Genomic DNA, 13,195 nt, shown 5'->3' on the forward strand with positions numbered 1-13,195 from the left:
TTTTTTTATATGGAATCGGTTCATCCAAAATTGGATGCACACAGACCCAAAGAAAGTTCCGCAGGAGACCTGCATGGCACCAGAAATACACTTTTTTTTATAGGTAAAGAAAAAAAAATATATATGTGTGTGTGTGTGTGTGTGTGTGTGTGTGTGTGTGTGTGTGTGTGTAAAGAGTGTATAATTATTTTTTTTTTTTTTTTTTTTTTTTTTTTTTTTTTAGTGAACTTAAAAGGATAAGTTAAAAGTGAAAGAGCTGTCGCTGCAATATTTATCTTCAGTATTTAAGAGTTGCCTGCAGTAATTACTTTCAGCCACTAGATGCTACCAGTCTCCTGAGGTGAATGATGGCCAGCCGCTTCGGCCGAGTCCTGGATGTCTTGGACCCGCCCTTTGTGGGGCAGTCAACATACCAGCCTGGGCTCAGAGTGCTAACGGGATGACAACCATTCACTGCCACCACAGAATAGGAAGAGCCAGTGATGGCAGATGAAAAAAAGCTATGTGTGTGTATTAAGGGCAGGTTGGGTGCCTTAAAATGGGGGAGGGGCGTTTGAAGAAAGGCGAACAGGGCAAGAGAGTCCTGATAATAACCACTGCAGATGTGGGAGTAGCTCAGGCAGAGATGTCACAGCAGGAGCCCCTAAAAGATCTAGGAATCTAGTGAGTCCCACAATTAAAAAAAAATCCACTTTGGGTGAACTGATCATTAACTTCCATAACGACTTCTAAAGACTCAGACAAAATCCACTCCAGAGTTCTGTAATTGGTGGTATGATGGAGATTTTTGGATGTATTTGCCGACAGTTAATATCTATGATTCACTTGGCTCTGCAAACGCCTGTCTCTCGAAAGCCATGATATTCTGCAAGAGGAAAAAAACATTGTCCAAAATACATCAAATAAAGCCCATTGAAATGTACATGACAGTATGCATTGGGCCATGCTGAGGTGGGACAGAAGTTCAGCTCTGAGCTTTAAAGCTTCAGCCAAAATGTTCTGTTTTATATTAGATCACCTGACAGGTTTGATTGCAAATGTCAAAATGCTAATGTGTGGATGTCAGTCTTGTGTAGGGATGTTCCTAGGCAAGCTGCTTAATACAACTGAAATCAAATCAATGAAAGGGATGGATCAGGGGAAGTAAGGACGGGGAGGAAAGAGCAAACTGATGCTGGATGTTGTCCAGCCTGAAGCTGAGGTGGGCTTTATCAGACTTGCTGATATTGCCCTACTTGGGGTATAACATAAAGCATGGTGAGAGTCTGCAGCCCCCCACCGTCACGCCCTCCTACAGAAGCCAAGGGTGTTTCACCCTATTGGTTCCTATCAAATTTGAAATTGGCATGGCTCCGCCCACCCATTTGCATCATTCAGTTACAGGAATCTGAATAAAAAAATGGATCCTGTCTGCCAGTGTGGCAGTGGGACTCGCAGTTCCCAGAGTACAAATGCGGTGACATCATCAAATTTGTAGTCCATTGACACTCCTGCGGCTCTGTAAATGAAGGTCTGTAGATCCCTATGGACCAGCGTCTACAGGAGACAGAGCATTGCACCCACTGTACATTGACTCTGATTGTATGACTTTCCAGGCACCTAGGCAAAACAATAATAAATGAACATTTCTTTTTTACTGAAATGGGTGCATGTAATATTCTCTTTGCAAAAGGTGGAGCAGCTGAGATGGGAATAAGGCTCGGTTCACACTAGAAGCGGCACGACTTGCAGGTCGCCTCACCGAGGCGACCTGCACACGACCGCCACGGCGACTTGCAAAACGACTTCTGTATAGAAGTCTATGCAAGTCGTCCCCAAAGTAGTACAGGAACCTTTTTTCTAAGTCGGAGCGACGCATTGTACAGAACGGGAGGCGACTTGTCAGGCGGCTAGGTCGCCTGACAAGTCGCCCCCGTGTGAACCAGCTGTAAAAGGACAAAGATCTCCGTTATGTGGTGATATAAATGATCATCAGCTGGCACCTTTTTTTCTCAGTGAGAGATTTATTCTTGTGTTGTGTATTGGCTACGTTTGCAGTTTTCACCCCACAACTCCAGAGACAACTTTCCAGAAGCTGTTTACAAAATGATCCTTTTCCTAAAGCTGGGTCCACACTCAACCCTCCACTTCATGAGCTGAACGGAAAAAAAAAAACGGACAGATCGCTGTACCAACACATGTGATGTTAGTACGGCGAAATCTCCCTCTGTGCCTTTGTGTTCTGATAGAGGGAACCCCTTTACCAGAACACACTGATCAGCACTCGAATGCAATTAGCTGACAGTGCTAATCGTATGCTGGCTTTCCAGCACGCCCATTCAACAGAACTCATAAGAACAAACAGCTGTACACACGGGTAGAAAGTCAGCCGGTTCCTGCCAAACCAACCATTTTCAGTCCGTGTCTACCCAGCTTAACCACTTGCCGCCCGCCCACCGTCAAATGATGGAGCAGTGCTACTCTCGTTCTGGGATGACGTTGCCCCAAAACAGCCGCTCTCTCGCGAGGGCGCACTTCGCGGCCACGCCGTGTTCCTAGGACACAACGCGGCCCCGATCTCTAAAGAGCCGATGACGCAGCTCTTTAACCATGTGATCGGCTGTGTCCAATCACAGCCTCTCACATGTAAATGCGGAAGTGCCGGTAATCGGCTCTTATTGCCTCATACTGGCAGAGTGTGTGGTGAAGAGAGCTGATCAGCGGCATCTCCTCGCAGGGGACACCAGGACAGGTAATAAGGGCCCTGATCATCAGTGCCCTTATTATACTAAAGCCCCAGCAGTGCCACCAATCAGTGCCTGTCAGTGCTGCCTTTGAGTGCCCATCAGCGCCGCCCACTAGTGCCACCTATCAGTGGGCCATATTAGTGCCTCCTAATCAGTGTCCATAAGCGCTGCCTCATCAGTGCCCATCAGTGAAGGAGAAAAATTACTTATTTACAAAATTTGCTGACAGAAACTAAGAAAAACTTTTTTTTTTTTCTCTTCAACATTTTCGGTCTTTTTTTCTTTTTTTTTTTGTGTAAAAAATAAAAAACCCAGCAGTGATAAAAATACCACCAAAAGAAAGCTCTATTTGTGTGAAGATAATGATTCAAAATTAATTTGGGTATAGCGTTGCATGACCGCGCAATTGTCATTCAAAATGTGACAGCGCTGAAAGCTGAGCAATGGCCTGGGCAGGAAGGGGGTGAAAGTGCCCTGTATTGAAGTGGTTAAAAGAGAAGTATGGCTTTTGGAAAAAATTAAGAATTATATTCCCCTAGGTGGATGCAGAATTGATCCAATGCACCAGTGATCGATCAGTTCTCACCCTCCGCTCTGAACAGGGAGCCATGACTGTCAGTCTGCTCTTCCCCTCCAGCCTCACTGGAGCGCTGGGCTTTGGAGGGGTGGCGGGAGTGGCTGGCTCAGGCTCTCAGCAGCTCACTGGTGCCAGTCCAGGCTTGGGGCTGGATCCCAAATGTAAAGTTGGGATCTTTCCCAAGCCTGGACTGGCTCAGTGATGTCAGCCAACAGTGGGCTTTAGCCTGTTGTTGACTCAAATCAGGTCACAAGAGGGCAGAGCAAACTGCACTCCTGTGATCCCCAGGAGGAGTATAGCCAAAGCAGCTATACTTGGCTATACTTCTCCTTTAAAGCGGAGTTCCGCTTAAAAAAAAAAAAAAAATTAAAAGTCAGCAGCTACAAATACTGCAGCTATTGACTAATCATCGGACACTTACCTGTCCCAGGGGCCAGCGATGTGGGCAAAGCCCCGCTAGTCTCCCCCTCCTCTCTGTGGTGCCGGCATAGTCACTGTGGGCTTCCCGACTGTGGCTTCACAACCGGGCATGCACTGCGCATGCGCAAGCGGCGCGCCGTGACTGGCTGGACAATCATCTGGGACCTGTGATGTGTTCCAGATGATTGCTTTTCTAAAAACAGGGTATCCGCTCCCCCCCCAAAAAAAATGACATGCCAAATGTGGCATGTCAGGGGGTCACCTTCCCTTAAAGCGGAAGTTCCATTTTTGGGTGGAACTCCGCTTTAAGAGAAGCATTGGTAATAGAAGAACTTCACTCTCTAAACCAACATTGACTATTTTTAAAGAGGAAGTAAAACCCTGGTGGGTTTACTTCCTCTTTATTTCCCTGCAAAGGTAAAGCATAATGGGCTACTATGCATCGCATAGTAGCCCATTATGTGGCACTTACCTGACACAGAAGTCCATGATGTCTCCGTTGTCTCCACGAGCAGGGAGCTTCCATTTTCGCCCCTCTTCCTTCCGGGGCCGCGAACTCCGGCTCTGTGACTGGCCGGAGTCGCGTGACGTCACTCCTGCGCATGCGTGCGGGAGCCGCCAGTCATGGCACAGCGTACCCTTTCTAAAGTGCGCATGCGCTGAATATACAACGGCGCATGCGCAGAACAACTCATCGTACGGGGAATTGTAAATATCTCCTAAACCATGTAGGTTTAAGAGATATTACCAGCACCTACAGGTAAGCCTTAATCTAGGCTTACCTGTAGGTGAAAGTGGTTGTAAAGGTTTTACAACCACTTTAATGATCATGCTGCTAGCATTAGTAAATGCATAGGAAAATATATTTACTTATTTTAAACTTTTTTTTATTTTTTCAGTTACTTCCTGGTTTCCAGGCCTAGGCAATTTATGTCCTATATCCCAGGAGTCTTCAAGAGGGGTTTTCTCAGCTAAGCACACCCTCCTGCTTTTATGCCTGAGCTAAGAGCAGATGGATTCCAGGATGTAAATGCTACATTAATCATCTGCCTTTACTCAACATGGCCACAGCCAGAAATGCTAGGGGGATGTTTTTCAAAGTGATTTCTCAGCAAGATAAAGCACGGAGACATGGATGGATAGGGGAGGTTGCTTTGAATAATAAAAATGAATGAAATTATGTTTTTGGCTTGTGGTGCTCAGATGCTGTGTAGGTCCGCTTTAAGCTATCCCTGTGAAAATACAGATACTGGTCTTGGCTCTCACCTTGCTGTCAGGGAGACACGTCCCAAAGGCTTCCAGAAGCAGGTTCTCCTCTAGGACAGCTTTTTCAAAATCTGTGTAAGACAGTTTGCTATCGTGATCGTGATCCTGGGGGGAGGAGACAAAATACGGAGACGTGTCACATGAGTGTGTGAGCAAAGAAAGCAGAGAGTCTGACAGATAAATATCATTCAGTTATCTCTGTACATTACAAGGAATACACCCATCATATAATTCCATGTTACAGAAAAAGTAGGTAATCCCCAGAATGTTAATGTAAACATCCCTTGTAATAGGAATAGTGTGTGACAGGTCCTCTTTATGGAGAGATGTGGGGTCAATAAGACCCCACATCTCTCCTCCAAGCTGGAATACCTGAGATCAAAAAAAAAAAAAAACAGGACGATCTCGGCTTTCCAGCTGAGTATATGGCAGTATTAACAACTGCCAGGCCAGGCGTGACGTCATAACGACGCGCCCGGACCTCAGAGAGTCATAGAGATGACCAGGGACCATCTGTTTCCCATAAATTTCTATGGTCAACTTCCGCCGTTGGTGGATTCCTTCTCCGGCTAGCTGATCGCAGGGGTAAGCCTGGAGAAGCACCGGAGGGTGGCGGGGGCTGAATTGCCGCTATGATTGTTCTTAAAGTGAGAGGACTCGCCGGCTGAAGAGAATGATACTGGGTTGATGCCTGTAGGTGCAGGCATCAACCCGGTATAACCACTGATACGGGAGGACGTCCATGTATGCCCTCCCGAAGGGAGGTGGTTAAAAGTGGAACTAAATGCTCTTCTCCTTTTCAGCCAAGAAAGCTGCCACTGTAGCCTCTGATCTGCAACTGCCATGGTGCTGCACATGTGATCAGTTATGAACCAGACATTTGATGGTATGACAGTTTGGTTGAGAGCACAATCAAATGTGACAGTTAGCATTCCTGACATGCCGAGAATGTAACTGTTTTTTTTTAAACTGTTACATTGATGGGTTTAGTTCCACCTTTAAGCCCTCATGCACACAGGCTGTTAAAAAAACGTTATGAAAACGCCAGTATCTTTGCAGTGATTTTTTTTAACTTTTTTCAGCGTTTTTCAGCGTTTTTGCAATAGCGTTTTTGAGCGTTTTTCCGCGTTAGCGTTTTTGAGCGTTTTTTTTTTTTTCAAATTTTTTTTTTTTTTTTTTTTCAATGGATCAAAAACGCTAAAAAACGTTGGTGAATGACGTTTTTCAGCGTTTTTCAGCATTAGAGCGTTTTTACAGCTGAAAAACGTCTCTCAGAACCCACTGGTCCTGGGTTTTTTTTACAGCTTAAAAACGCCTATGCCACTTGCAGCTCAAAAACGCCTAGGTGGGCATGAAGCCATAGACTAACATAGACGGGCCTTTTTAAGCTGCAAAAAAAGCTCAAAAAAGCAGCTGTAAAAACGTCCGTGTGCATGAGGACTAAAACTGAAGAAAACAGCCTATGAATAACTGTCAGTATAATGAAGCACATGCGGCAAGTCAGGTCTATGCAGATAGCTAGTGAATAAGGATGGGCTCAGACGTGACAGTGAGACATTTCCCGATCCGTGGTTGCAGAGATCAGGAAATGTCTTGCTGCCTGTGATTAGCGCTGCGGAGTGTAAGCTTCCTGGCGGGGTGCGGGCACGTGGAGCTGCCAACACGCCTGAGCCCATCCTTACTAGTGAAGCTTGAGCCGGTGTTCTATCGAATAGTGCATCCCATCAGATAATGCCTCTGACGAGCTGCGCATTCACAGTACGGTACGTCACTCCAGCTGATTTGTGGAACAGATGGCGTGAGGAAAACAATGCGCATGTGTAGAACGTCGGAGGCATTATACGATGATCTGCAAAGGGAGAATGTAATCGTCAGATTCTGCCTGTCTCTCTGCTCATGCGGGAAAATTGACGATTACATTCTCTGTGTGTTGAAGGGCGGGTTTTGGTGTGTTGCAGAACGGTGCCATTTGCTGTGTTGCAGGATGGTGGCCCGCCCTGCAACACCCCCAAATCTGCATGTCACATGATTGGTCAATTCTCCCGCATGAGCTCTTTGTGTGCTCTGTGTCTGTGTGCTCTTTGTCGCTTCCAACCAACCAGTTCAGCAGCAGTGTACAGGTGAAGCGTGCGGCCTGCAAAATGTCTCCGTCATTCCAAAATGAACAAATAAACCCAACGCCATGCACCACAGCACTGATCGACAGAACAAGTAGCTAACTGCTCACCATCTTCTTGAGGGTTATCTCCACCAGGTCCTTTATACCCTCATCTGGATCTTCCTCTGTAGGCTGCTTGAGAAGACTGTTCTTCAACATGTGGAACATCTCCTCCCTAGAGATGTAACCGTCACTGTTCAGATCATATACTTCAAAACAATCTTTGGGAAAAAAATTTAAAAAAATAAAAAATGTGAACACATGCGTTATAGCTTAGTGAATTGAGCCGAATTAGGTTCTTTCAGGTGACAGTAAAGTGCCATAGGCCATAACCAATTAGGCTAAAAGCTTTCTGATTTGGTTATTTACTTAATTTTGGAGCCAGTGATGACATCATTGGGTCTCTATACTTCTTTATGGAGGCAGATCATGGCTGGTGGGAGGGGCTGTCAGGGTGCTGTACATAGCTCCCTGAAAACATCACAGCACCCTGCCTCAGTACTACTCTCAAGAGCTCTCAGTGCTGATGCAAGTGGTAGGATGGCTCTTGGGAGGAGTTATGCAAATATCAAAAAGGTTTAATGGAGTGGTATCAGTCTGCATGCAAGCTGCCCTAGGTAACACCCACATTTGATGCTGAGCCTGATTGATAGAACTGAAATAAAATGAATGAAAGAGGTGGGCAGAAGGGACAGCTGCCCTGGGCGCAGTGCGCATTGTAGGGATGGGGGCGCTGCAAGTTCCGTCTACTATAAGGCTGACAGGAGTAGTGATAGCGGCATCACTACTTCTGTCAGCTCTGCGCTGGAAGCAGCAAGGAGAGGAGAGCTGGGAGAAGAGGTGGGCTGTGCTCTCTCTCCCCTCCTCCTCATAAGCTCGTACATAATGAAGGGGAAGGGGGGACTGTGCACACAATAAGATGTTGGTAAACTCATGTAACTCGTTTAGGCATCTCAAGTGCTTGGGCGTTAATTCATTTAATTGTCCAGAATAATAATTATTCTGGCCATTGAAATAAATGAATGCTCAAGTGCTAAACTCACCTAGCGTTTAGACACGTTTACACGCGTTTAGGCACATCAAGCGTTTTTTCTACCAAAACTCTGTTGCTCCTGAACACACTGACATTGGGTTTTTTTTCTGTCTCAACGCCCACTGCCAGTGCATCCAGGATCAGCAGAGTTTTGGCAGAAAAAACGCTTGATGTGCCTAAATGAGTGTAAACGTGTCTAGACACGTCTAAGTGCACCGAAGTGTTAGGCCAGTTTAGCACTTGAGCATTATATCATTTCAATGGCCAGAATAAATTTTCATTCACTCCTGTGCGACTTGTCGTGTGACTTTGGACTCCAAAGTCGCATGACAAGTCGTACCCCTTTTCCCAATGAGTACCGTTCATATCTGTGCGACTTAAAGTAGTTCCTGCACTACTTTGGTCCAACTTTTATGCGACTTGAGAGCCATAGACTTCAATGTAAACCCTCACAAGTCGCATGAAAGCCGCACCTGCATGATATATATATGCGCCTTGTGTGCTACTTGTGCAATTTGTTTGGTTTTGTTTCCTTTGTTAGTTTTCTAACGAATTCCAAATTTTTAGAACGATTGAAATTTGAATCGGTCGAAAATGTATCGACCCAATTGGATTTCTGTGTAAAGAATAGCTCGTTTTTAAGGAGCGGGGCCAGGAAGCCAGCTACCGATGACTCATCAGCTGTCAGCGGGTTTCGCCAACGACAGATGAATGAAACAAAAGAATGCGGGCAATGAAAAATAAAAGGAAAAAAGCAGCGTGGGGTCCCCACCCCTTTTCCATACCATACCCCATACTCATTCACATGGGGGGGGGCTGGGATCTGGAGGCCCCCTTGTTAAAGGGAGCTTCCAGATTCCGATAATCCCCTTGACCGCAGACCCTCACAACCACCGGCCAGGGTTGTAGGGAAGAGGCCCTTTTCCCCGTCAACATGGGAACAAGGTGCTTTGGGGTGGGAAGAGCACCCCCAATGTTAATGGCATGTGGCCTTGTATGGTTCAGGAGTGGGTGGGGGGGGGGGGGGCGCTCGCTCATCCACCCCCTGACCTGACCTGCCGGGCTGCTTGCTCGGATAAGGGTCTGGTATGGATTTTGGGGGGGGGGGCCCCTCGCCATTGTTTTTTTTTTTAATTTTGGCATGGGGTTCCCTTTAAAATCTATAAAGGGAGGGGGACCCCACGCAGTTTTTTCCTTTATTTTTCATTGCCGGCATCTTTTCTTACATTCAGGTGTGGGGAAACCTGCTGACAGCTGATGAGTCATCGGGTTGTTAAGGATGCGGCGGCCAGCTTCCTGGCCCCTCCTTAACAACTAGCTATTCTTCACACAAAATTCGAATCGGTCAATCGTTTTTCGAAAATTTGGAATTGTTTAGAAAAAAGAGTGTGGCAGGTGACAATCTGCAACGTGTAGCAGGTGACAATCTGCAACGTGTGGCAGGTGATGTGGCAAGTGACAATCTGCATCTGGTGACAGGTGACGTGGCAAGTGACAATCCGCATCTGGTGACAGGTGACGTGGCAAGTGACAATCCGCAATGTGTGTCAGGTGACAATCCGCAACGTGTGTCAGGTTGATGTGGCAAGTGACAATCCGCAACGTGTGTCAGGTGACAATCCGCAACGTGTGTCAGGTGACAATCCGCAACGTGTGTCAGGTGACAATCCGCAACGTGTGTCAGGTGACAATCCGCAACGTGTGTCAGGTGACGTGGCAAGTGACAATCCGCATCTGGGGGCAGGCGACGTGGCAAGTGACAATTCGCAACGTGTGGCAGGTGACAATCTGTATCTGGTGACAGGTGACGTGGCAAGTGACAATGCGCATCTGGTGGCAGACAAGTGACAATCCCCATCTGGTGGCAGGCGACGTGGCTAGTGACACACTCAGGGCTCCCACTGATTCTGCATTATGGTGAGTTGAACTATTTCATTATATATAACAATGTAATAATAGAAATAATGCGCTTCAAACATCCTGACACCATAACAACCATGGTGCCGTGATGATTGAAGCGCCAACACCAGCCACTTCCCTGATAAATTGCCCCCCAAAAAAACGTATTTTCTGGCAGTGCCCCTCCCGAGATTGGACTCTGGATCCGCCCCTGTGCTCTGGTGACAACTCTGAAATGTTAGATATCAGACTACACTGAGACGTGTAGCGCCTTCAAATGGCGGAGATGATGTAATTATGTCGCCGCTTGTTGTCATTGGAGGACCTGGGAATCTCAGACCCAATCACTCACTTCGCTTTGTTTGGGACAGGAAGTATGAGAGACAATTAGTAACTACCCCGGGAGTTCAGCTTTGGGAAATCAAAGAAGTCCTGGTAGGGATTTGTGTTGTAATGCTTACATTTTATTTTTTCATCCAATGTCCCGCGCAGAAACACAGACAATCCTTCGATCCATTCCGTCACACTGATGTAACTGTCGTTGTCTTTATCGAATGCACGGAACACTGGAAACAAGACAAAAAAAAAAATCTTTTCATCATACAAATGGAAATAGAGATGTATCAATGCAGGCCAAGGAGCGCAATGACATACACAGCGCAACCTACAGCAACCAGATTTCGCTTTTCTGTGCTCGCTGAAAGAGGACTGCTGATTGGTTGCTTTGTGTTACAGCACAGCATGGTTAGAACTCACCCCTGTCCATAATCATGTCATCTGTCATGGTGAACGTGTTGTGTAAGATATTCCTAAAGGTGTTCCGGTCTATTCCCCCTCTGGTGTTCGGATCGATCGGCCGGCCCACTATTGTGTTGTAAAGTCGAATGAGACATTCCACTTCGTTCTTGGTGACTGTGAGAGACGGATAAAGGACAATTTTCTAAAATGTATATTGATTGTTAGATAAATGAAGATGATGACAACGCACACACACCTTTTACATTCATGGCTTCATTAGGACAAACACTCAAAGTAAAATGGTGACTGAACCACCTGACCTGAGGAAGGTTTACCCCCCTTCATGACCAGGCCATTTTTTGCAATACGACACTGCTGTACCTAAATAAAATGTATGATGTCCCTTTTTCCCCCCAACCAATGGAGCTTTCTTTTGGTGCTATTTGATCACCTCTGCGGTTTTAATTTTTTGCCCCATAAACAAAAGAAGAGCGACAATTTTGGAGAAAAAAAAAATATATTTTTTATTTTCTGCTATAAAACAAATCCAATTAAAAAAAATTGAAAAAAACAAAAACTTCTTCGTAAATTTAGGCCAATATGTATTCTGCTACATATTTTTGGTAAACAAAATCCCAATAAGCGTATATTGATTGGTTTGCGCAAAAGTCATAGCGTCTACAAACTAGGGGATATTTTTATGTATTTATTTTGGTTTTTACTATTACTGCCGGTTCACACAGGGGCGACTTGTCAGGCGACCTAGCCACCTGACAAGTCGCCTCCCGTTCTGTACAATGGAACCCTTCTAATAGAAGCGACGCAAGTCGCTCCGACTTAGAAAAAGGTTCCTGTAGTATTTTGGGGGCGACTCCAGGCGACTTGCATTGACTTCTATACAGAAGTCGTTTTGCAAGTCGCCCGCTGAAGTCGTGTGCAGGTCGCCTCGGTGAGGCGACCTGCAAGTCGTGCCACCCCTGCGTGAACCAGCATTTAATGTCAGCGATCAGCGACTTATTGCAGGCGGACATTCTGACACTAACTGACACTTTTTGGGGACCAGTGACACTAATACAGTGATCAGTGCTAAAAAAAAAAAATAATAATAATATGCACTGTCACTGTACTAATGACACTGGCTGGGAAGGGGTTAACATCAGGGCCGATCAAAGGGTTAAATGTGTGACTCACAGGGACACAAATTCCATCCCTTCCCTCCTGTCAGAACGGCGATCAGCCTTGTTTACATCGCAAGTTCGGTCTCTCTGCCTAACGATCGGCGGGTGCCGGTGGACATCGGGTACCGTGCGCTGGCCGATCGGCTTCCGCTGTGTGAAATCCCTCCAAGGTGAAGGGAATCCACTCCAAGGTGAAGGGAATCCACTCCAAGGTGAGATAAAATCCCTCCAAGGTGAGATAAAATCCCTCCAAGGTGAGGGAAAATTCCTCCAAAGTAAAGGGAAACCTCTCCACAATACACAATAATCACAATACACTAACAATACATATCAACTGGACAAAAAAAAAAACTTTAGTAACAATAATAATAATAGTAACTTAAAAACAATAATAATAACAAATATTCCTCTAGACAAAAATAAACTTGATGAAATGACTAAATACTAACAGCAGCTTTATAATAACAAAACAAAAAAGTATTAGGGGGCTAATTATGAAATCTATTACTACTACTAATAAAGTATAGCCCCCCCCATAATAACAGAACTACTACTTTTAAGAATAATCTAGCCCCAAATAATTACTAGAACTACTACTATTAAACTACCCCCCCCCAATAATAGGACTACTACTAATAATATAATAATATAGCCCCTCCCCCCGGTAATGATAATAAATGACTAATAAGCAGTGTGTGATAATAGTTGGGGGTATTACAGTGTCTGGCGGACCGGCTGAGACTCTCGGCCAGTTTCTGGAGGTTCTTGCGGGTCATGGCGGTGGCGGGATGGGACATGACGCTCCGGGTTTTGGTTATCTCCGCGGTGAGAGGGATGTCGGAATTAATGGGCGCTACAACAAGCCGTCACCATGGCGATAAGCGCACCAATCAGCTACTAATCCGCCGTGATATCACTTGTATCCGGAAGAAAGGAGAGATGTGGGCGGTGCTGGACTCATTCATTAGAGCGCTAGGGGAGGGGGGGGGGGCGCTCCCCTGGTTTACTCTGCTTGTTATGCAGAGTGCGGGGGGGAGGGGGGGGGGGGGGGCAGCAGTCTATCACACACTGGATGCGTACCTTCCAGCATTTTGAGATGGGAATGAGGGACACTTACTTGAAACGTATGTAGGCATAGGACACGCCCCCTGACACCCCCCTTAAAGGAGAATTAACCCAAAAAAAGGTTAATTAAATCCA

General features: G+C 45.9%; 1 protein-coding gene across 1 annotated transcript; it reads right to left on the reverse strand.

The window, feature by feature from the left end:
- Positions 1-181: 181 nt before the first annotated feature.
- On the reverse strand, positions 182-12,882 carry CLXN (calaxin). Its single transcript, XM_073629634.1, has 6 exons — positions 12,714-12,882; positions 10,836-10,991; positions 10,541-10,645; positions 7,217-7,368; positions 4,990-5,094; positions 182-865 (listed from the first exon to the last, which is right to left on the reverse strand). Exons 1-6 carry the CDS (start codon positions 12,790-12,792, stop codon positions 815-817), a joined length of 648 nt encoding a protein of 215 aa, XP_073485735.1. The 5' UTR covers positions 12,793-12,882; the 3' UTR covers positions 182-814.
- Between the last annotated feature and the right edge of the window lie 313 nt (positions 12,883-13,195).

Source organism: Aquarana catesbeiana, linkage group LG05, assembly GCF_042186555.1.
Source record: "Aquarana catesbeiana isolate 2022-GZ linkage group LG05, ASM4218655v1, whole genome shotgun sequence".
Taxonomy (NCBI): Eukaryota; Metazoa; Chordata; class Amphibia; order Anura; family Ranidae; genus Aquarana; species Aquarana catesbeiana.